Source organism: Hypanus sabinus, chromosome 9 (genome assembly GCF_030144855.1).
Source record: "Hypanus sabinus isolate sHypSab1 chromosome 9, sHypSab1.hap1, whole genome shotgun sequence".
NCBI classification, from domain to species: Eukaryota; Metazoa; Chordata; class Chondrichthyes; order Myliobatiformes; family Dasyatidae; genus Hypanus; species Hypanus sabinus.
Window position 1 is genome coordinate 129,644,814 of NC_082714.1, and position 24,050 is coordinate 129,668,863.

The 24,050-nt window shown below is 40.7% G+C and overlaps 1 protein-coding gene across 4 annotated transcripts in view; it reads right to left on the minus strand.

Moving 5' to 3' along the window:
* The window catches only part of gdap1l1 (ganglioside induced differentiation associated protein 1-like 1), an 81,851-nt gene that overhangs the window by 35,987 nt on the left and 21,814 nt on the right, over positions 1-24,050 (minus strand). The window contains exon 2 of one of the 4 annotated variants that reach the window (XM_059978751.1): positions 1,574-1,589. The exons of the other annotated variants lie outside the window; for them this stretch is intronic. Coding sequence (XP_059834734.1) covers positions 1,574-1,589 — 16 coding nt within the window. The remainder of the gene's footprint in view (positions 1-1,573; positions 1,590-24,050) is intronic. 4 annotated transcript variants of the gene reach the window in all.

The window sequence follows — 24,050 nt, forward strand, 5'->3', positions numbered from 1 at the left end:
TTCTGAGTTTCCACCCAATTCTTTAATTTTACACAGGTTGCTAGCCCTCTCGTCAGGACCCTTCAGGCTATTAGTTGTCAGTTCGAACTCTTTGTTCAAGCAGCATTTCAAATTCTGCCTTTTCACACCACACTCTGGAATAACAATAGTATGGAGGGCCCCGTCATTGTCCAACTCAACCTGTAAGCGATCCGCAGGCTTTAAATTTTCTTCATTCGATTTGGGAACTACATATTTCCTGTTTCCTTCAATAATAATATTTATCTCCCCACTTTTGATTTCTGCATTAACTTTTAACATACCGTCCAGGACAAACACCTGGGAACTCTCACTTCCCACTATTACCAAGGTTAACCCTTTCTTCACTGAACCAAGTCTATCTGACCCACAAGGACAGCCATCCCTTTCAACTGAATCAAATACCTCAGACTTTTTCTGAGCTCCGTTTCTAGGTTCAGTACCACATGCATCCCCATCTTGGACACACTCAAATGGGACATTTGCCTCCTTCAGGCTTTCAATACCCGTACCCGGTCCAAATTCTAAATTCCCCTGATTCTCCTAGCTACTCTCTGGGCAACTCCCTTCCGGAGTAAACTCAACCCCGCGGGCTGAAACAACCTCATCTGCCAACCCAGCAGACTTCTTCAAGGTAAGGGCACCCTTTTCATCTAGGACTGCCCTCATTTCATTATCGGGAACACCTCTAGCATTTTCAACTTCTTCAAACAGTTCTGCCAACCCAGACAGATCATCCAGGTCCGACCCTGGACCTTTTAACAGCTCTAGCTGTTTCTCATCTTTATCTTCTGCCTCTAAAACTTTTCTCCTCGCTAAGGGCAGGTCTACCTCCTCTCCCTTACCCTCTTTCACTTTACTACTCTTCGTTTTACCACCCTCTAAACCCTCGTGGTACGGGGTTGGTAAAAACTTCTCGGCCAAATCGGAACTGGCCGGATTTAAACTGCTCCCTTTCTCAGCTGCCTTTCTCGACATGCTGCGAGTGATCGTGCATGCGGGATAGATCTTGGATTCTAGGGGCGGGGCCGCAACACTCACCGGCCGGCTGGTCATCATCATTGGTGGCCAAACCTTACCACCTGCTAAATCGTTATCGAGAAGGATGTCCGCGTCAGTTCTCGGGAAGTCTGATTGCACCCCTATTTCAAATGGTCCAGACACCAGCTCACAATCCATAATGACCTTATATAAGGGCACCATTTCTGTTCCTTTACTTATTCCTTTCACAGCTACCATTCCCGTCTTGCGACCAAACTCTAGTACCTTACTGCTGATCAACGATAGCTCAGCCCCCGTATCTCTCCAGATTCATACGGGAACTGGTGTGTCTCCCTCCCTCACAGACTCGGTTCCGTGTGACAGACAAGTCTCCAACCCTTCTCGTACTCTGTCTACCCGTGGCTCACTTGTCGATCTACTGATTACCACGGCACATCCGATAGGGACTGCTGCTTTCCCTTTTCCTGTCTCTTTTCTCGGAGCAAAGCACCTAGATGCAATATGCCCCCCACCTTTCCACAATTAAAACAGGTCAAGCCCGGAAATCTCTGGCCATCTGGCCTTTCCCCCTCAACCTTACCACTAGCTCCCGGCGGGACCTCTGCCTCAGACGGCGGGCTTTCTCTATCGTTCCCACGGTCTCTCTGGGAACTTTTATTCGAGGAAAACTTTGTTTTGTGGGTTAGGGCATATTCATCGGCGAACCTAGCAAATTCTGAGATGGACTTATTCGGCTTCTCATTCAAATACATCCGGATATCCTGCGAAACACAACCTTTAAATTCCTCAATCAGAATTAACTCCCTGAGACGCCAGTAATCCTTTGCCACTATCTCTGCTGTGCACCAACGGTCCAAGAGCACACCCTTCTCATAGGCAAACTCGGTATACGTCTGATTCCACCCTTTCTTTAAATTTCTAAACTTTTGTCTATACGCTTCAGGTACTAACTCGTAACTCTGGAGAATGGCCGCCTTTACTTTGTCATAACTCTCCCCCTCTTCCTCCTCCATGGACAATGCTGTATATGCTCATTGTGCCTTCCCTTTTAACACACATTGTAACAGCGCCACCCATTGATCTCTGGGCCACTTCTGATTCACTGCCACCTTTTCAAAAAGCAAGAAATAACTATCAACATCCGTCTCCTCGAACGGAGGTACTAACCTCAACTCTCGACTAACATTGAACTGCTCCTCTCGGTCTGACCCCTGAACTCGTGGCTCTTGCCTTAACTTCTCCATCTCCAAGTCATGTTTCCTCTGTTTCTCTGCCTCCCTCTCCTTCTCGGCCCTTTCCTTCTCCTTCTCAGCTCTTTCTTTCTCTTTCTCAGCTGCTTCCAGCTGTTTTAACTGAATTTCATGCTCTCTCTCTCTCCCTCTCTCTCCCTCTCAGCTCTTTCCTGCTGCTTTACCTTAATTGCATGTTCCAACCTTAATTTCTCCAATTCTAACTGAGCCATCCCACTAGCTGGTACCTTTTCAGGGATATTTTCCAATATCTCAGCTGCAAACACATTCTTCCCAATATAATACTGAGTTATTGCCCTTCGCACCTCCTGCTTTTTCATTGACAATCTCACCTCTGCGAGGTTTAACCCCTTCGCCAAATTTATCAAGTCAGATTTGGTGGCCGCCTCTAGCGCCTCCAGAGTCGGGTTTTCTATAAATTCACCCACGTCCATCTTTGCTGGTTTCCCCTCTGGCTACCCGCATAACCAGATCTAAGGTTGGACTTACAAGCCCGATTCACTGGCCCTCCAATTTGGTATCAAATCCTGAGACGAGAATCCCAATGTTGTTACGCACCCCGTAACTGGGTCACTTACCAGCAAAGATAGAGAGGTCCATTGAAGTCTGATGGTACTATTTTTAACAGTATTTATTGATAAAAATACACAAAATAATATCAATGCAACCATACAGATAATATACGTCGTCAATACTAAATCTAAACGCGCGGGTATAATAATAATAATCAATAAGAAATAGCTCTATCATTGTCTAGGGGATAATGTATTGTCCAATGGAAATATAAAAGTCACTGTTAGTTCGTTCACGCTGCAGCGTTTTGGTTTGAGAGAAAGACGGGTTTAAAACTTGCCCAATCCTTTTATAATGTTAATCCTTCGAGTGTTTGGGAGTTGGTTTCCCCGTTGTTAGCCAAAAGCCATTTTTCCATGGTAAAGGGCACCGGTTCCGGGGCAAATGGAACTGAATGCACGTGGCCTCCCCACCGGCTTCTGCTATTACGGGATCGCTAGCGTTTCTTCTGGTGCATCTGAGGGGCTGTTCCCACAGACCCTCTTTTACCCTGACTCACAGGGTCTCAGATGTCAATCAGGTTGGGGTGATGCAATCCCTCCCTCAACCAGCCCACTTTGCCTGAGGGCTTCCATGTAGCACAGTATTGCAATACACAAGTTTGTCTCCAAGAGACAATGGCCGTTTCCCGTAGCTTTATATCGCCGGGGGGAACAAGACAGTCCGCACGTCCCTCTCTCATTTCCTGGGTCTCCTGACCCAAATCAATAGTGATCTTGCAATTATCACAAAGGAGGGGGCTACCCCACACCCTTTGGCCCCTCAGAGCTGTGGTACATTCATAACACTTCAAAAAGGCTTAGCATTTATTCAGGGACCTTTGTACGTATTGAATTAACGGAGAAAAATGTTTAGTTTACGTTCACTTGCTAATGCTGAACTAATTGCTTCTGCAAAGGCCAAATAATTTTGCTGAGGAGTATAGTATTGTTGATAGCGGTTTCTAGATTTCCACATTTAATTTTGAATTTGTAAACATCCAAAATTGTTTGCATTTTTACTGAGTAATGATAGCAAGAGGTGTCTTGTCATCATTATATGAACAAAATCAGGGCTGTTATTTTGCACTCTCTTGCCAACTATAGTTGCTGGACTAATATCTTCAAAATGAACTTCTTCCATTTCAATGTCAGGCAGGATGATTTTCAAGTAAAGGTTATGTGCAGAATTGAAAAGAAAATATGGTCTCACTACAAACTTGCATATGTAGGCATTTTCCTCATTGAACCAATGTTATATAAATCTTCTTGAAGTGCATTTTTCTGACTTTAACAGATTCCCAGGATGGCATGATAAACAGCCAAGTAAATATGTTTAGTCAGAATAACAAAGTTCTATAGAATGATAAATATTTACAACAATTCAAGTTTTAGGTTTAATTAATCAGCTAAAATTAGGTCATCAGCTACATTAGTGTGCATGGAAGTCTCAGAAGTTGCTCATCAAAAATTATTTCCCCCCCCCCAAGTTTTCTTCAATCAGATCAAAATATAAACCCAGATTTAACAACATTTAACACAACTTGCAATTGCACATTTACACAGAGGATTAATGTAAGAACTCTCAATGTAACAGGGTAACAGCCTTAGGGTTCTAATAAGTATAATCTATTTAGAATTGCTCAAAAATGTTGTAATATTATCACACTTATTCAATTTTGTACTGTTGATAAAATAAACTGGGCAACTATTAAATCCAATCATCCATTAAGCTGTAATACTGATACAAACCATTTTTTTTTTTCATTGTATCTGTAAATAAACGTCAAAGGAGGGACAGAGCTTGGGAATTCATCTGTATTCTTCAGATGTTAGCTAAATATTAAATTAAGTAATGACAGAGAAACATTATAAAAATAGGATAAAACTACACCATTTTGCTTTAAGAATATGGGGATTAGCAGCAGAAGTGGGGCATTCAGACCCTCTTGACTGCTCTACCATTCAATAAAATATCAGCTCCTCTTTTGCACCAGTGACTTTAGCCTGCAGAAACCCCACAGGTTATGGTCCCTTGAAATCCACACTTGCACAATTCCAGTTATTATATCTGGCAGTCAGCATATTCTCAAAGGTCTAGAAATACTGGGGCAGTGTTTGATGTTGATATGAATTTAGCTTGCTGTTCTGGGTTCAATCACAGTCCACACTGAAGTGCTGTATGGCTGCAAGGGCTCTATGTGAACTGTTCTGGAGAGTCTCGATCTGTAACCAAGTGGGCAAGTGTCCACATAACCCAACTGACCCCAGAATGCATTCATCTGGCAGGAAGTGAATTTCCATTTGCACATTGGGTTGATGCCAAATAGATCATATTACTGTTTTCACTTGAAATTGGAAACATAATTAAGAACATTGACTTCCCTCTAGGCACATGAAGCCCACTGGCTTCACTGGTTGAAGAATTTGACCTTTTTATTTTTATTTGATGCTGAATCACATTAGATCTAAATGGAAATAAGGGAAGATTGGTTTTGCTTCACTGGATGAAGAATTTGCTCCTTTCCTTTTTATTTAATACTGAATTGCATTGGATAGAACTGCGAATAAGGGAAGATTAGTTATGTTATCACTTTCCTTAAGTCAGCACAGTTAAACATACATATCTGCAGTATTGTTCAATAAGTGCATTAGACAAACTAAAAAGACTAGTTTATATTGACTTTTAATATAATTTATTGTTTTAATTCCAGGATATTCCATATCCATTTTCCAGGATATGGACTTTGTTGGCAAGACCAATGTCACTTGATCATCCCTAATTATTCCAGAAAAGGCAGTTCTTCTAGCAAAGGTATGTTTACAACACTGTTGGGTAGGGAGTTCCAGGATTTAGACCTAGATAATGACGGACAATGATCTAAATCAGGACATTGTGTACCTTGGAGTGGAACCTGCAGATGGTGGTGTTTCCCTGCACCTGCTGCCCTTGCTCTTCTTGGTGACAGAGGTCATGAGAATGGTGGCATAGCTTGGGCAAGTACCTGCAGTGTATTTTGTAGATGGAACACATTGTTGTCACTGTGTGATGCTGTGGAAGGAAAATTAATATTTAGGGTGATTATTGGAATACCAGCAAAACAGCTTTGTTCTGGATGATGTCCAGCTTTATATGGCAAGACATAGGAGCAGAATTAGACCATTCAGCCCATCGAGTCTGCTCTGCCATCTCATCATGGCTGATCGATTTCCCTCTCAGCCCCATTCTCCTGACTTCTCCCCATAACTTTCACATCCTGACTAATCAAAAAAGTATCAACTTCTGCCTTAAATACACCAAACGCCCTGGCCTCTACAGCCTCCTCTAGCAACAAATTCCACAGATTCACCACTGCCAAGTGAAATAAATTGCTCCTCACTAACATTCTAAATGGATGTCCTTCTATTATGAGGTTGGACCCTCTGGTCCTAGACACCCCAACCATAGGACACATCCACTCCATCTAGGCCTTTCAACATTCAAAAGGTTTCAAATAAATCTTCTCCCCCCTACCATCCTTTTAAATTCCAATGAGTGCAGGCCTAGATCCATCAAACATTCCTCATATAATAACCCTTTCATTCCTGGAATCAACCTTGTGAACCTCCTCTGGACCAACTCCAATGCTAGCACATCTTTTCTTAGATAAAGGTCCAAAACTGCTCACAATATTCAAAGAGCAATCTGTCCAATGTCTTATATAAAGTTTCAACATTACTCCTTTGCTCTTATATTCTAGTCCTCTCAAAATGAATAATAACATTGCATTTGCCTTCCTTACCATTAATTGAACTTTTAAGTTAATATTTAGGGAATTTTGCAAAAGGACTTCCAAGTCCCTTTGCACCTCAGATTTTTGGATTTTTACCATGTTTAGAAAATAGTCTGCAGATTTATTTATTCTACCAAAGTGCAGGACCATGCATCTTCCAACATTGTATGTCATTTGCCACTTTCTTGCCCTTTCTCCTAATCTGTCTCAGTTTTTCTGCAATCTTCCTGTTTCCTCAATATTACCTGCCCCTCCACCAATCTTTGTATCATCTGCAAACTTGGCAACAAAGCCAGCTATTCCATCATCTAAATAATTTATATACAGCATAAAAAGAAGCTGTCCCAACACCGATCCCTGTGGAACATCACTAGTCACTGGCAGACAACCAGAAAAGGATCCTTTTATTCCCACTCACTGCCTCCTACCAATCAGCCAATGTTCTAACCATGCCAGTAACTTTCCTGTAATGCCATGGGTTCTGAATTTATTTAGCAGCCTCATGTGTGATGCCTTGTCAAAAGCCTCATTTTCTAGCAGTCCTATATCTATTCTCATTTCTCTTTTATTTTTTTGTATACTTGAAAAAGCTTTTTATATCCCCCTTGATATTGTTTGCTAGCTTGCTTTCATGTTTCATCTTTTCCCTCCTAATAATTCTTTTAGTTGCTTTCTGTGGAGTTTTAAAAGCTTACTGAGCAAAATGCAGTCACAACCTTTTCTTTTAGAGTATTTAGTATACTCTGAATACTGTTGTGTATTTAGTATTTCAGTAATATTTGAGTAATATTGTAAATATATTGATTGATTCAGAATTCTTTGTTATTTACATAATGCATTGCTGGTTATATGTAAAAGTACTGTACATCAATAGCATATGTGATTATGCCACTAAGTCAAAAGTGCTTCATTAAAAGTAAAAAGTAAGTTCAAGTTATTCTTGGCAGTATGTTTTTTTTAATTGTTTTAATAATCAAGACATAACAATGGTGACAAGGAAGCTTTAAACCCAATCTGAGACAACTATCTACCTGTTGAAGCATAGCGAGACAGTTGAGTTAAAAAAAAGCACAAAATGTTTTTTGTTTTTCTTTGCAAGGAAGAAAGATGGTCAAGATAAAAATGGGCAGAAAACAGATGAAAGTCATGGATTCATAAACAGTGGACTGAGTGATAATATTAAATAAATAATGAGCAGAAGTGACTCGCTACTTCGGAAAGATAGATGTGTTCCATTGCACAAAAATGCCTGGGTGTTGTATATTGAGCAAGTTGAGCAATATTTGAAAGCAAATGGAATATCTGATGAGAAACAAATGCCAATTTTGCAGAGTGCAATTGGTGGAGGAGTATACAGTTTGCTGAGAAGCTTGACTGTTTCAACCAAACCAACCAAAATTAGCTTTGCTGATTTTGTGAACATAAGGCAGGAACATATAAAACTGAAACCTCCATTGATTGCAGAGCACTTAAAGTTTCATAAGCAGAAGTGGCCGAATTGAAGAAATTGCCTGAGAATGATCAGCTCAGTGATGAGCTTAATGATACACTGAAGTATAGGCTAGTTTGTGGAATCTTACAAGAAAACTTTCAAAAACAGCTCTTAACTGAAGGACAACTCACACCTAAAAGAGCATTTGAAATCACTGTATTGATGGAAACAGCAGAGAAGCAATTGAGTTTCAGTCAGCAATGAATGTGTGTGTGAACAAAATTGCAATCCCTGGCCAAACAAATTGTGTTCCCATTGTGGTTCCAGACCAATGCAAGTTTAAAGGCAAAACTTGGAGGAAAATGTAACAAAGTAGGACACACACAAAGAGCATGTCAGGCAGACAAAAATAAATGGACTAAATCAAACTACAGTTTCAAAAGGAACACTAATCTGCATGCCGTTAATGAAAAATCTGATAATGATGAGAGTGACACAGGATTGAGTGGCCTTGAGATTTACAATATTGAAAGTTCAAAGTAATTTTAGTATCTGAGTACATATATGTCACCAATTACTACCCTAAATCATTTTCTTACAGGCATTCACAGTACAACAAAGACAATAAACAGAATCAATGAAAAACTGAAAGAAAATACAAAAGAAAATAAATTGTGGAGATCCAATGTGAAAACTGACAAGAGGCAGGCAAGATGGCTCACACCAGAAGTGAATGGCAAATTAGTTAAAAGTGGAATTGCACACTGGCATGGCTGTTTCAGTCATCTAACAAAATGAGTTTCAATGACATTTCAAAGATACTGAACTGAAGCCTGCAGATATCCAACTAAGAAGTTATACCGGAGAAAAGATAACTCCTGTGGGAATATCATTTGTAACAGTGAAATACAACAAATAACAAGCCACATTGAGCTTGTACATGGTACAGACAGGAGGACCAGAGCATTGTGGGACAGTGAATGGCTGAGACAACTACAACTTGATTGGAGATCCATTCACCAATTGCATGCCACATTCCCTGTAATAGAGTCAACTGAAAGCAAGTTAAGAATGGAGTGGATGATGCAACAGCAGTGTTCAAGGATTGCATGGGAAAACTCAAATGCATCAAGGGTAAAATAGAGTTAAATGAAAATGCCACAGCGAAGTTTTACAAATCCTATCTGGTTCCTTATATCATCTGTGATAAAGTAGCCAGTGAGATAGATTGCACGGAGGTTGAAGGAATTCTTCCCAATGTGGAGTGGAGCCCGTGGGCAATACCAGTGGTTCCAGTAGCCAAGAAGAATCAGTCTGTCGGGATATGTGTTGATTTTAGTGTCACCATCAACCCAGTACTGAAAGTTGTTCAATACCCTCTGCTAAGGACAGAGGATAGCTTTGTAAACCTTGCTGGAGGGAAACACTTCAGCAAAGTGGACTTAGCTGAGGCCTGCCTGCAGATGAAGATCGAAGAAGAGTCCAAAGTTTTTCGCACCTTAAGCACTTACAAAGGGCTTTATTGCTATAATAGGCTTATTTTTGGAGTGGCATCTGCACCTGCGCTCTGACAGAAAGTTATGGACCTGATGCCGCGAAGCTGTCCAGGCACTCAGTGTTACCTGGAAGATATCATTGTTACTGATCAGGATGACAAAGAACATCCCCAAAATCTCGAGACAGTTTTTAAAAAAATTAGAAGAGTATAGACTGAGAGAATGATGTGCAAGTGTGTATTTTTTTAAACCAAGCATGACTTACTGTGGTCACACAGTAAGATGCACAAGATTTAAGGATTCAAAGACAATTTATTATCAAGCATGTATGCTCTATACAACTCTGAGATTTGTCTTCCCGTAGGCAACCAAGATACAAGGAAAACCATGGAACCCATTGAAAGGAAAACATCGCCTTCCCCATGTGCAAAAGACAAAACATACAAAGGCAGTAAGAATGTCAATCACCCTCATGCAAAAGAAAACAAATCGCACAAACGGCAACAGGAAAGACTGAATGAAAGCACAGAATATAAAACACAAAATCAAAAGGGTCCATGTTCAGTCTGCACAGTGTTCAGTATCTGTAGGCTGCCCTGATGCAAAGTTGTCCAAGCTAGCAAAATAGCAACAGAAAAGGAACAAACAGAAAGAGACTGTCATATGCAGACACCCTCCTCTGGCAGCAGCGAGCAAAAGGCTGGCAGAGGCACTGAGCGCTAGCCTGCCTCCACACTCACCTTGATGTTTGACACTTTAATTGGGCAAGATTGATGAGAAATGGACTTGTGCCCGACTCTAAGCTTCTTGGCCTCAAGGCCACTCCCTCCCTGAGAGGTAGCAAAGTGCTAGATCGCTTATCATCCTGAATAAGCACCAACAAACTGTAGATCACAGGATCCAAAGTACCAGAACCACAGTTAAAAGAAAAGGAAGACATAAGTGAAAGACACAGTCTTGTGGACCGTGGGGAGAATGCTGCCTGTGGTAGCATTGTTTGCTGTCACCATCTTCTGTCTTGTTTACACAAGTGTGCTGAAAAAGTTCAAGCAATGATGGATGCCCCTAAGCCAAAGGACATGTCACAGGTGCCATCCTTTTTTTTTAGGATTTGTCAATTACTATAACAGGTTTCTGCCAAACCTAACCAGTGTGCTCCAACCCTTGAACTCATTACTATAGATCAGCAGGAAATAACAATGGACAAAGCAGTGTGAGGTGGCTTTCCAAAAGGCAAAAGAGATGGTGATGTCAGACACTGCAATCACACATTTTGATCCACATGGTCCTGTGAAGCTTGGACCTGCGCCTTATGGTACAGGTGCAGTTATGGCACATGTTATGAACAATGGAAGTGAACACCCCAGAGCCTTTGCATCACATTCCCTTAACACTGCAGAGAAAAACTATGCACAGATTGACAGAGAAGCCTTCAGTCTGGTATGGGGTATGAAAAGTTTTAACCAGTACTTGTTTGGGAGAAAGTTTACCCTCATTACTGAAAAATCAAATAATGGTAAACAAGAGAAAGTCTGCAGATGCTGGAAGTCCAAGCAACACACACAAAATGTTGGAGGAACTCAGTGGGCCAGGCAGCATCGATGGAAAAGAATACTGTCACTGTTTTAGGCCGAGATCCTTCAGTAGTACTGTGGCTTGACAAAACATTCAGCCTCCACAACTATTTTTACATATCTTTCTCTCATTTTCTAAATTTAAAATATATTGAAGTAGGATTTTGTGCTAATCTAGAAAATATTGCACATCATGTCAAATCAAAAGAAAAATTCCAAAACCTGTCAACAATTTCATAAAATTTAAAAACCAAAATTTTGAGGCTAAAAACCTCCCTTTGTAATTGTTACACTAACTTTCATCATGTGCAATACTGATATATTACCTTAACAACTCACCCAGTTTGTTGACGTAGAAAATTTGAGGGCTACCTGAATAAATACACCCTCTCTGTAAGGTCCAACAGTGTGGTACATTTTCAACAGACCAAACCAAAAGAAAGTCAAAAGAGCATCCAAGGAAATTATAATAGAGAAGCCCAAATCTGGGGAAGGATACAAGACCATCTCAAAGGCACTGAACATACCTCAGGGCTCAGTGCAGTCCTTCATGAAAAAGTGGAAAAACATGAAATCACAGCCACACTGCCTAGGTCAGGCCTCCCCTCTAAACTTAGTCACCAGAGAAGAACGGCATTTGTAAGAGAAGCTACTGTGATTCCAACAGTCACTGAGTGAGCTGCAGAAGTCAGTGGCTGAACTGGAGATGAAGTTCATGGCTCCACAAACTCTAAGGCCTTTCAGAAAAAGGCTATTTATGGAGAGTGGCAAGGAAGAAGCCTTAACTGAGAAAAAAAAAGCATACCTTTGCTCGTAAAGACTTTGCAACGTGTCACTTAGAAGATACAGTAAAGATGTGGAAGGATGTCTTGTGACTGGATGAGACTAAAGTAGACCTCTTTCAGCCTCAACACAAAGTGGTACATGTGGCATAAATATAACACTGTACATCAGCCAGGTAATGCCATTCCTACGGTAAAGTATGTTGGAGGTAGCAAAATGCTATGGGGGGGGGGGATGCTTTTCTGCAGCAGGGACTGAAAATCAGTTCAGAATTGATGGGAAGATGAATGCTGCTAAATACAGAGAAATCTTGGATAAAAACCTCTGCCAGAAAGCTTAAACTGCGGAGGAATTCTGACTTTCAACAGGACAATGACACCAAATATACTACCAGAGTAATCATGGAGTGGCTTCAAATGAAGAAAATTGATGTCCTTGAGTGGCCCAGCCAGTCCTGACCTTAAACTGATCATGCACTTCTGGTAAGACCTCAAGATTGCTTTCCACTGCTGCACCCCGACTAACCTAGCACAGCTTCAGCAAACTTGCAAGGATGAATGGACAAATCTTCACACTGTGCAAAGCTAATACAGTAGCTGACAGAGGTGGTTCAACTAATTACTGAGCAAAAGAGGAGGAATACTTTTGAACTGCTAACATTTCAGTTTTGAATATTTAATTTTTCATGCTTTACATTTTTCCCTGTTATTTGGGCACCAATGTGAAAAAACAAGCATGCGATTCACAAATAATTTAACTGAGAATATTTACTTGTGAATCACTTGCTCCTTTTGATCAATTTAGATCAAAATCCCTGGTTGTAATACTCATTTATGTGAAGAAAGGTTTTGGGGCTGAATACTTTTACAAGGCACTGTATGTGGTGATTGAGAGTTGTTGGTGGCATCTAAGCTGAGAACTAAAGTGTTAGCAGAGCTACATGCTGGTCATATAGTTGTGATGAAAATGAAAGCGTTGGCTGGAAGATTTTCCTAGTGGCCTGGGATGGATCAGCAGCTCAAGCGGCTTGCCGTGCACTGTTCAGAATGCTAATGAATCCAGAAGATGCCAAGAGCACCACCTCTCCATCGCTGAGAATGCCCTGCATTGCCCTGGCAGAGGGTTCATGTGGATTTTGCTGAACCACTCATTGGCACAGAATTCTTGGTAGCGAATGTAGCTACAATGTGGCCAGAAGTGTTCCCAAAAGCCTCCACTACAGCCTCGCACACTGTTGATGTGTTGAGAAGCCTTTTCTCAAGGGCTGGTGATAACAAACCACAGCCTGTTGCAGAACAACTTCAGTCATTCCTGAAAATGAATGGAGTAAGACATTTTATATCTGTATAGTTCCATCCTGCTACTGACGGCTTGGTGGAAAATTCTGTCCACAGTCTAAAGTATGCACTATGAGCAATGTCAGGAGAACACACTGCACTAACCGAATCAGCAGCTGGCTAATTTCCCTATTGCGCATTGCAATGCGGCACACACTACACCCAACAAACCCATATTCAGAAGGAGTATGAGTCAAGCTGAGGGCTCCTCAAAGGAGGAGGTTTGGCATTTCACTCCTGGGCAAACAGTCCTGGAGAGGGACTTCAGAGGTGGTCAAAAGAGGGCACTTGGAATGTTTAAGGATAGAACTGTACTTCTCTTCTACACTGTGAGATTGCATCTGATGTCATCTGGACTTGACAGGTCAATCAATTGAGGAGGGCAGAGTCAATTGTTAGAGAAGAAAGGTGTCCAGAGTTATCAAAACCACTTCCTACAGTCCCAGAGACAACTCCTACAATCACCACAGAGGAGGCCCCAGAATCGGAGATGGTTTAACAGCCTGACTCACCTGACAAGCAGAGTGATCTCCCACCCCCCCCCACCCCCCAGAAATGAGATTCCATTAATTCTATCCAGATCACCAACTCCATTTGCAGAAATGCAGCCCCAAACTTTCAGGTAACCTCTGCTGTGGTTCAGATTTGTCTATAGATACTCATCCACATAGAGTTCTCTGGCTCCTCTATGGACAAATTGCCTCCTGTTTGAGCCAAAATTTTCAAATTTTGACATTGGTTCAGAGAAACATGCCATAATTATTCAGCAGCCCAATCCTTGTGTTTTTGTGCATAAGTGAGTTTCTTGGCTTTTTATTCCACTTTGGAGGAATGGCTTTTGGGCAGCAACTCTTCAATAAAGACCACTTCTGACAAGACTTCTCCAGACTGTACTTGTGCTCCAGTCATCTCTGTGAGTTCAGAGCTAATAGTAGTGCAGGACTTCTGATTTAGAAGGGGCGGCAGTTTGATATATCTCTCGTTTAGTGCACTCAGTTTCTGTGGCTGACCATTGCGTTTCTGCTCCGCTACCTTGCCTCTTTCTTTGAGCTTCTTCAGAAGAGCTTGGTCTGCACATCTTGAAACTCCTATCTGCCGTGAAATTTTTGCTTGGGAAAGACTTTGCAGATACAGGATGACCATTTTGTGTCTTATTGCTATGCTCATTTTAACCATGGTGTAAGAATTGAAAATTTGTAGGTTAAACTGTCACATCTACCACACCCTCACCTTTTAGTTTAGTTATCCTTTGCTGAGTTTGATTCCTTCTGCACCTGTTTCCGTTGTAATTAATCAGTTTACTTCATTCAGCTTATCATGTTATTGATCAAAAACAACAGTTTGTTATCTTAGTTTAATCATGCACTGGGCTACACACCTTCAAAGGAATCAAGTTTTTATTTGAAAATGGTCTATTAATTAATAAATTACTTTCTTTAAAGAAACACAAAAAATCTGTGAGATTAATTTTTTGTAAAATGAATGTTTGAAAATATAAAATTTGCTCTTTTCTACACACACACATATTACTAAAGAAGACTAAAGAACAATGCATTCTATTTTGAGTTGGAGATTATAGCTAAGCAGGGAGGAGTGCTGTGTATTTAAGATGTTGGTAATATTGTAAATATATTGATTGATTGATTAAGCATCCTTTGTTGTTTACAAAACGTGGGTTATATGTAAAAGGACGTGAAAGGCATATATCATTACGCCACTACATCATTAAGTGTGTGCCTCACTAAAAGTAAAAATGAATTACTTGTTATTCCCTGCTCTGTGTTTTTCTCTTGTTTAGTTTTATGCTTTGAAGTTACAAAACATAACACAACCTGGCAATAATTATTAAAATTGCACACAGTGAATGGAAAAAAAAGCTCAAGTTTCATTTTTGGATAGCTGTGGATACTGGATAAATCAAGTTTAAATTAAAGCTTAAGTATTTAAATTTAAGCTTAAAGTTTCAGTTCAAAAAAGTTCAAAGTAAATGTATTATCAAAGTACATATATGTCCCTATAAATGAACCTTAGATTCATTTTTCTTGTGGGCATTCACTGTAAATAGAAGAAACTCAACAGGATCAAAGAAAGACCATACTCAACAGGATGGACAAACAACCAGTGTGTAAAAGACAACAAAATGTGTAAGTACAAAAAGTTTAAATGAAATAATAATAATCATAAACAAATGAGCAATAAATATTGAGAACACAAGATGAAGAGCCATTGAAAAAATGAATCCATAGGTTATGGGAACAGTTCAGTGATGTGTGAATGATGATGAAGATATCTCCTCTAGTTTAAGAGCCAGAGGGTTGAGGGTTAATAACTGCTGCTGAACTTGGTGATGTGGGTCCTGAGGTTCTTGTATCTTCTTCCTGATGGCAGCAGTGTGAAGCAAGCATGGCCAGGATGGGGGAGAAATCCTTGATGTTGGATGCTGGTTTCCTGTGACAGCGCTCCATGCAGTTGTGTTCAATCATGGAGGGGACTTCACCTGTGATGGACTGGGCTGTATCCATTCATTTTGTAGGCATTTCTGTTCAAAGGCATTGGTGTTTCCATATCAGACTGTGATACAACCAGTCAATATACTCTACACTGCACATCTGCAGAAGTTTGTCGAATCTTTGCAAATTCCTAAGGAAGTATAGGGGCTGCTGTGCATTCTTTATAATGACATATACATACTGTACCCAGGACATATACGGTGAAACTGGAAGTTGTTGTCCCTCTCCAACTCTGATACCCTCCATGAGGACTGGCTCATAGACCTCCAGTCTCCTCCTCATAGAGTCAATACTGGGTCTTAATGACTTGAATGAAATGGTTGTTGTGGTACCACTCAGCCAGCTTTTCAATCTCCCTGCCATATGCTGATTTGTCACCACCTTTGATTCAACCAACAACGGTGGCGTTGTCAGCAAACTTAAATATGGCATTGGAGCTGTGCTTAGCCACACAATCGTAATTATAAACCAAGTAGAGCCGGAGGTTAAGCACACAGTGCACATGCATGGATGGAGTTTGTGCAGGAGATGTTGTTACGGACCTGAACTGACTGGGGTCTGCAAGTGAGAAAATTGAGGCTCCAGTTGAGGCCAACTCCTTTGATTAGTTTAGAGGGGATGATAGGATTGGATGCCAAGCTGTAGTCAATGAAGAGCATCCTGATGTATGCATTGTTCGCTGCCTAAATGCTCTAGGGTTCAGTGAGGAGTCAATAAAATGGCACCTGCTGTTGACCTGGTGAGACAGTAGGCAAATTTGAATGCGTCCAAGTTGGTTCTTAGGCAGGAGTTGAAAGGTTTTATCACCAACCTCTCAAAACACTTCATCACAGTGGATATAAGTGCTGCTGGACGATAGTCATTGAGACACCAGTACAATTAAAGCAAGAGGTTAAGGATATCTCTGAACACTTCAGCCAGATGATCAGCACAGCTCTTTAGAACTCGGCCAGACACCCTCTTTGTGCCTACTGCTTTCTCTGGGTTTCCCCTCTTAAAGGATGCTCTCCCTTCATCCTCAGGGTCTCGGGGGACTGTGGGAGTTAAGTGAAGGTGCCTCTATGTTTTGATGGTCAAAATGAGAATAAAAAGCACTAAGTTCATCTAGGAGTGAAATTTTATTATCACCTCTGTCATTTGGTTTAAATTTGTAAGAGGTGATAGCATTCACTGTGGTCAAGTATCCTTCCGTGATTCAAGTTTGGTCTGGAATTGCCATTTTGCAGGTGACATGGTTTTCTGGAGATCGTACCTGGACCACTTGTATTTTACTTGGTCACCAGACCTAAATGTTACTGGTCTGGCCCTCAGCAGTTTGCAGATCTCATGGTTCAAGCAGGGCTTCTAGTTGGGGAGGACTCTGAATGATTTTCTGGGGACACACTCAGTTACAACTGTTTTTATGAAGTCCATGTCAACCATGTCATCCAGATTCTCTGATGAGTCCTTGAACATGGCCCAGTCCACTGAATCGAAGCAACTCTGCAGCTACTCCTCTGTCTCCTGTAGCCTCCTCTTTGTTGTCCTTATCTCTGGAGCCTTACTCTTTAGCCTCTGCCTGTATGCAGTAGGAGAGGGCAGCCAAGTGATCAGATTTCCTGAAATGAAGACTAGGCATGGAATGGTAGGCATTCCTCATTGTAGTATAGCAGTGGTTGAGTGTGTTGGGATCTCTGCTACCACAGGTGATATGTTGATGATAATTGGGCAGTGATTTCCTCAAACAAGCCTAACTGAAGTCCCCAACAATGATTTGAAAAGCATTGAGGTAGGCTGTTTCTTGTTTGATGATGGTGGCACTCAGTACCTCAACTGCCTGCTTAACATTGGCCATTGATAGAATATAAACCACAATCAAAATCTTGGAGGAGAACTCTCTTGGCAAGTAGGATGGTCAACACTTAATCTTTAGAGTTCCAGATCAGGAGAACAAGAGTGCAAAAAGATCACTATAAGGACCATAAAAAAGTTATCATGAAACATAAACCCCCACTTTTTTTCTTCTCTGAACCAGCAGTCCATTCTACCCTGCGTATCAAGAAGCCTCTGGGTCTTACTGACATACCCAGCATGTATGTGGTGAGCCATTTCTCCATGAAACACAGAATACAGTAATTCCTCAATTCCTTCCAATGCAGCAAACCTGCCGTTAGGGCAAGATTTAGGTCCTCAATCTGGTTCTCCAGCAATGGTAGATTTGCTAATAAGATACAGGGTAGGGGAAGTTTCATACCCCTTTGTTTTAGTCTGGTTTGCAATCCTCCCATCCTCCCTCTCTTTTGGCCATGGCCATGTACGTTTGTCCACTTAAAGATGCTGTACCTGCATGCTTGAGAATTAAGTCCGCTGCGTGCTTCAGAAGATCATAAAATCTCTAGTTTGTTAAGATGGTTTAAAAGTACACTGCTTAAAGGGAAATAATAGGCTGTAGGTTCCTATGAGATTAGTTCAGAAGAAATAAATTTAGAAGCTTTGTAAGCTGCCTGTAATGCAACGCATGTTTCACCTATGTCATTAAGCATCACCACACACGTTACTACAGCCAAAAAAAAACAGCATTCCTCTGGGACCAAGGTGTGAAACACAGAACCAACAGTCACACACAGCATATAACGATGTTAGCAGTTCCTCATATTGTAGAGTGCAGTTGCAGGTAAAGACAATACAGCTTCTGACCCACCAAATGAACACTGGAGAGCAGAACCAGTGGGAGGGGCCAGCTTCTAACCCAGCGCAGAATCCAGCGAAGCACAAGCAACTCTGGCGTCTCCTTCCTCAACAGCCGTAACAGACAACCCTGAAGCATGAATGAGGCCACGTGGTCCCCCTACTGTTTTCTCACCAATGAACCATTGACTTGGACTCACAGTCTTCTACAATACCAACGTTTTCAATCACAACAAAAATGTCTCACACCATCCATGCTCTGCTAATGATGCTCTCTTCTCTGGGTGGTCGGATCAGGCTGCAATATAATGCAGAACAAGTCTGGCTCCGTCACTATCCAATAAGTTGGTAGTGGGGTAAACCTGCAGTACTTGGTGTTCTTAATATCTAGCAGTGTCTTGCAATCATGGAAAAGATGTAAAGGATGAACAGTTGCACTTTGGTTGGGCCCAGAGAGGCCACTGTGTCCGAGTGTGCTGGCACCTTACCAGGACATAGATGCGTTGCTCCTATGGTGACAACAGGGTTTCTCTGGTATAGACCAATAAGAAAATAAAAGTGAAAAGTTGAATCAACAAACCGCCAAAATGTGGATCCAAGAGATGGAGTTCACGGTCAAAGTCAGAGACAAAGACTGGGGATTTGGTATCAGTGAGCCAAGTCCTGGAACTGTGAGGCCAGGGATTATCATGTTCGAGTCTCAAAATTAAGGGAAGTCAGATGAATGAAGTCAGTTATAAAGGAGAGGAAGCGAGGAATTAGTGGTTATCATGAATTTCTGTTGTCTTATAACAAGTGAAAACAATTTATAACCCTTTCTTTTATTAAAAGCAATCCCTTTAATTTTCTCCATCAGGCTACCTTCAAACCCTTTCTCACTAAAAATAGGAAAATCCACCTTCTGCTTCACTCTTAACAAAATTCTAGTCCTTATTAGTGTGAGACAAAATGGAGAACTTACAATTAGTCTCTTTCGTTCTTCCAATATCTAGAATTTTGATGCCAAAAAACATTTTTTTCAGACAAGTTTAAAAAATCTTAACAAGTATCAACCACTGTAGATGAAATTATTCCCTGAAAGTTGTTCTCCTTTAAAAACTCACTTATTTGGATGCAATTTAGTGCTTCATTTAGAGTTTCCTTCAATTAACTATTGATTTTTATGTTTCTCAGATTTCAGACATCAGTGAAAGAAATTCTTTCCTGATCTTCAGGAGGGTAATTCAGCCCATGGTCTTGCCTTCCCAAGGAGAAATGGTGATAATTAAGTCCTCCAAGCATTGCAGTTTCAATGGTGGTTAAATGTCATTGTTTTAATATTCATTGTATATTTACATTTATGATATGAGATAATGTCAGATCACTCATCTCATTAGACCATGTTCTAAAATACATTGAAAGGTGGCACATTTAAATGTATTAGTAACAGATCTTCTAATATGATTAGGATGAACATTAGTAGCTTTGAAATTTGGAAGTGTTTTGTAAAATTGAATTGATATAGGATATGATACTGGGCTTAAGCATATTTATCTCTAGACAGCAGTTTGGTAGCAAACACATCGTTGCTGACTTGTATACCTGCATACTGAAATGGGGAAGGCAAGTTCAAGCTGGGCATTAGAGGCCAGCACGTTCAATCTCCTACCCTCCTCAGTGGTGGGTAACATAACAATGCACAAACACACTGAGTTGAAGAGTCTGGATGCAATTTATCACTGGACCCCAAATTTTATGCCAGATGTGGTTAAAAAGGTTTGAGCAATTAACTAACTTAATTGTATTTATCTTTTTTTATAAAAATTCTATTAGTTTGAGTTTTTTGAGCAAGTGTATTGCTTACTTAAAAGAATTGAATTTTATCTCCTTAGTTATATCTACACTTCTGAAATATTTGTTACAATTTAAATTGTTTTCAGCTTGTTAATTTGTCCAATCTCAAGAAGCGCAGTTCATCTGTATTGACATCACTTCCTGTACATAAGCGGTTTTTTAATATCATTTCCTGTGCAGGTTAATTTGCATCTGATTTGAATCGCTTGGTGGAAGACATCCACCTCCTTACTCTCATCATTTCCCTTGAAATAGCAATATCTGTGAGTCTTAAGTTTTGGTTAATATTGGTAAACATTGAGTAGATATATTTAGAAGAAAGTATTATTCCTTTGTAGCTGAGGTTGCTGCAGCAGAAGCAAAGTATATGACAGTTGACGTTAGACACTGGTGAGACAATAATCAGAATCAGTCATGCTTTGCCTTGATGACGGCCAATGCATCTTTCTAAAGAATATGTCCAACACATTTTGGCTAGAGAAAAAGAGTGCTGCAGCTCTGCAAGCAGAAGTTGTCCACACCATGCTCCCAACATTCCTTTCACATGGTCCAGGTATTGGCAGTCAAGGTCCACAGCAGCAAAGACACACAACACCCTCCCCCCCCCCCACTTTTCCACCAAAGCAACAATCTCAGTCAAGAGCTGTTATTGATGCCAATCCCATCTGCACAGATATGGACAGACTGTACACCCATCCATCCCAGGACATATATTTGGGAAACCAGTCTCCCCATTGCTCCCATTCAGGAGCCAGAGGTGCATTAGATTTGGCTCATCAAGGCCTAGTCACAGCAGGACTGAAAGTATTTGACAATCAGGCAGACAGTTATCCAACCTGCCAGTTACCTGTCCTGGAAGTCAAGCTTTCACAATGATGTGGAAGGACTAAGTCTCAAAGCTAGCAAAGAGCTAGATCTTCTCTGTAAGTGTCTTATTGGGGAGCTGCTGCCACGTGCAAAAAAGGATTAGATCAGTTCAAATTAATAATTCAGCTAATGGTTTGCAAATGCCGTGGCTCTACAGAAGAACTGAAGAATCTCCCTTTGATTGACCTGCTTATTGTCCTATGCCCTCACACCAAGAACTACAGAGGCCACTGGAGGTTCCAGATCAGTTGTCAGAACTGCAAGCCACAAAAAAATGGAGGTTACTACTAGGACTGAGTTTCTTGGATACAACGAGAGGAATAAATAGCGAATACATAGGAATAAATACAGAGGAATAAATAGGAATACATAGTGGAGAAACTACCAAACAATATACTAGAACAGTGACTAACTGAATAACATAAAATGAAGCATCGTACCAACAATCCACCATTTTCATTTTTGGGAGATTCATGTACCCCCATGCGGAAATATGAAAAGAGTTCATTCAAAGAGAGGTCTTCAGCAAAAGCATGGAAAGCCAGAGCCCCTTCAACAAGACTGAAGTAGAAGACTCTCTCATGAGCCCTGATGGACAATGCCCGTCCATAAGGAACTTATGGACTTATGCTTTTCCCTTGAGGAAAAGCAGAAAATCCAGGGAAAAATTGTTTACAGAATGAAGAGGCTTTCTAAAAGAGCATTCAATGTGGTTGAAATGATGTGCTTCAACAATACACCAATTAAAAGACTGTAAAGCTGTCCTACACTGCACTGAGTGCAACAGCGACCAGCGCTTCATTCAGCACCAGCACCTTGGTTATTACAGACTCCAGCAGGCTCACAGCAGAGCATGGGGGGAGTCAGCTGAGCATCCATCAGATGTAGCTACTTCCTCATGCTTCCAATCCGAATCCTGCTCTAAACTATGTCAAGGCAACATCTACCCAAAAGGAATGTCCTGGGCAAAAAAATAAAAGCATAAGCATATGGTATTAGATGATCAGATCAATATGATCTTGGCAAAATTAACAATCTTTGACATATTCCGTATTCAAAGTTCTGTTACTGAAAGAAGATCCAGTGGGTTTGTTGCAGAGTCAATAGGAGGGGAGGACTGCTTACCCTTGCCAACCCTCATAGATTGCAACTGTATTCCCAACAACAAAGATGAAATTCCACCTCCTGAAACTGCATGCGATCATTCACAATCTTAAGGACACAGGTGACAAGGTGCGCCCACTTGATTCTTCTGCTGAGATTCTCCTTTTTCTTGGCAGAGGCACCATTTGTGCACATAAGGTATGTGAGCAGCACAATGGTTGGCACAATGCACCTTATGCCTGAGTTTGGTCATAGTTGGTGAAGTCTGTCTCTATAGTGCTCATCAGGCCTCTGTCTGCACATTGAAGATTAATGTCATGGAGAATGGGTGCCCAAGTCATTTCAGACTTAGAATCTATATGAAATAAGATGTTTTATTACACCCTCTCCAAAATTCCATTATGATAGTAACCTCCCTGTTTGCTGGAGAAATCGTAGAAATCAAAATGCAAAACATTATCATATTTTCTGGGATTGCCCCTTTATCAAAGACTATTGGAGAGGGATACACAATGCCCTACAAGACATCTTTAAATGTGAAATACCCTTAGAAAGTAAGAGCATATATTTTGGATATATACCTCAAGAATGGTTGAAGAGATAAATAGTTAATGAATATACTGCTGGTGGCTGGTAAAAAGACTGTTACTAGGAAATGGTTATCACAGGAGAGCCCAATCTTAAATGCGTGGATGGAAATTACAATAGACATTTACAAAATGGAGAAGATAACAGCATCTGTTAATCATAAGTTGGAACAATTTGATTCATACTGGGAAAAGTGGTTTAACTACATAACACCTCATAGGCCTGAGTTTATTCTCATAAATCAATGAATATATTGTAAAAAAATAAGGTAACTCCCTACTTGTACATAATTTTCTCCGTTTGCTTGTTCTTTCTTTCCTCTTTTTTCTCTAAGTGTATACCTCAGATAAATATTATGTGGAGATTTGTAGCATATATAACTATATGATATATATGTACAATATCTGAAATACCTCTTATGGAAATGTTTATTTGATGAACTTCAATTAAAAATAAAAGACAAAAAAAAAAGAATCTATATGAAAGAGAAGATTGTAGGCAAGCAAACCAAACTCCCTGACGTACTTACCTCTGCTCAACCAGATTCTGGCAAGCTGGTCTTCTTTCACTTATAAGCTAGACCTTCCATCAAAGGTGAAGTCTTCCTTCAAATCACAAACAAAGAGTTTAACAAAGATGAGTCAAACAGTTGGGCAGCTCCCCTTCCTTTCTGCTCTCCACCACAACTCCTACCAAACAACAGAGAGCAGGCCCTCAATTGACTCATGTCCCTCAGTTGCCTATTGAGAAGTAAACCAGAAATGAAAGATCACTGTGCAGATTTCATGGAGAGACTCTGCATTAGCAATCATGCTGAGCTAGAGCCTCTACCAGATCCCAACAAGGAAAACTTAGGTGCTTACCACTCCCAGAAAACAGCACGAATATGAAGTGTGCTGTTCAAATGTGTATCACAGAACAAAGTGCTTTTGCAAGGTTCAGACTGCTTTGGGTCCTCATACACTTCAGAACTGAGTCCGTTGTAGTGACGGAGAACAGTGAACAAATATTCCACAGCTTCATTGTTTGAGACTACTTTTTGTGGTTTCCTGACTGCCATCCGGATCATGAGATATGAATTCAGTAATTGCCCTCCCTAGATGTGGCAATCCATGGTCTTATGAGGACAGCTATTGAGGGAGAAAAGGTATGTGGAATGATGTATGGATGTACATAGAAAGGCAATTCTATGTTGATGATGGTCTTAAATCATGGTCTAGTGCAGAAAAACAGTGAGTATGTTGAAAGCAGCAAAGTCAACCACA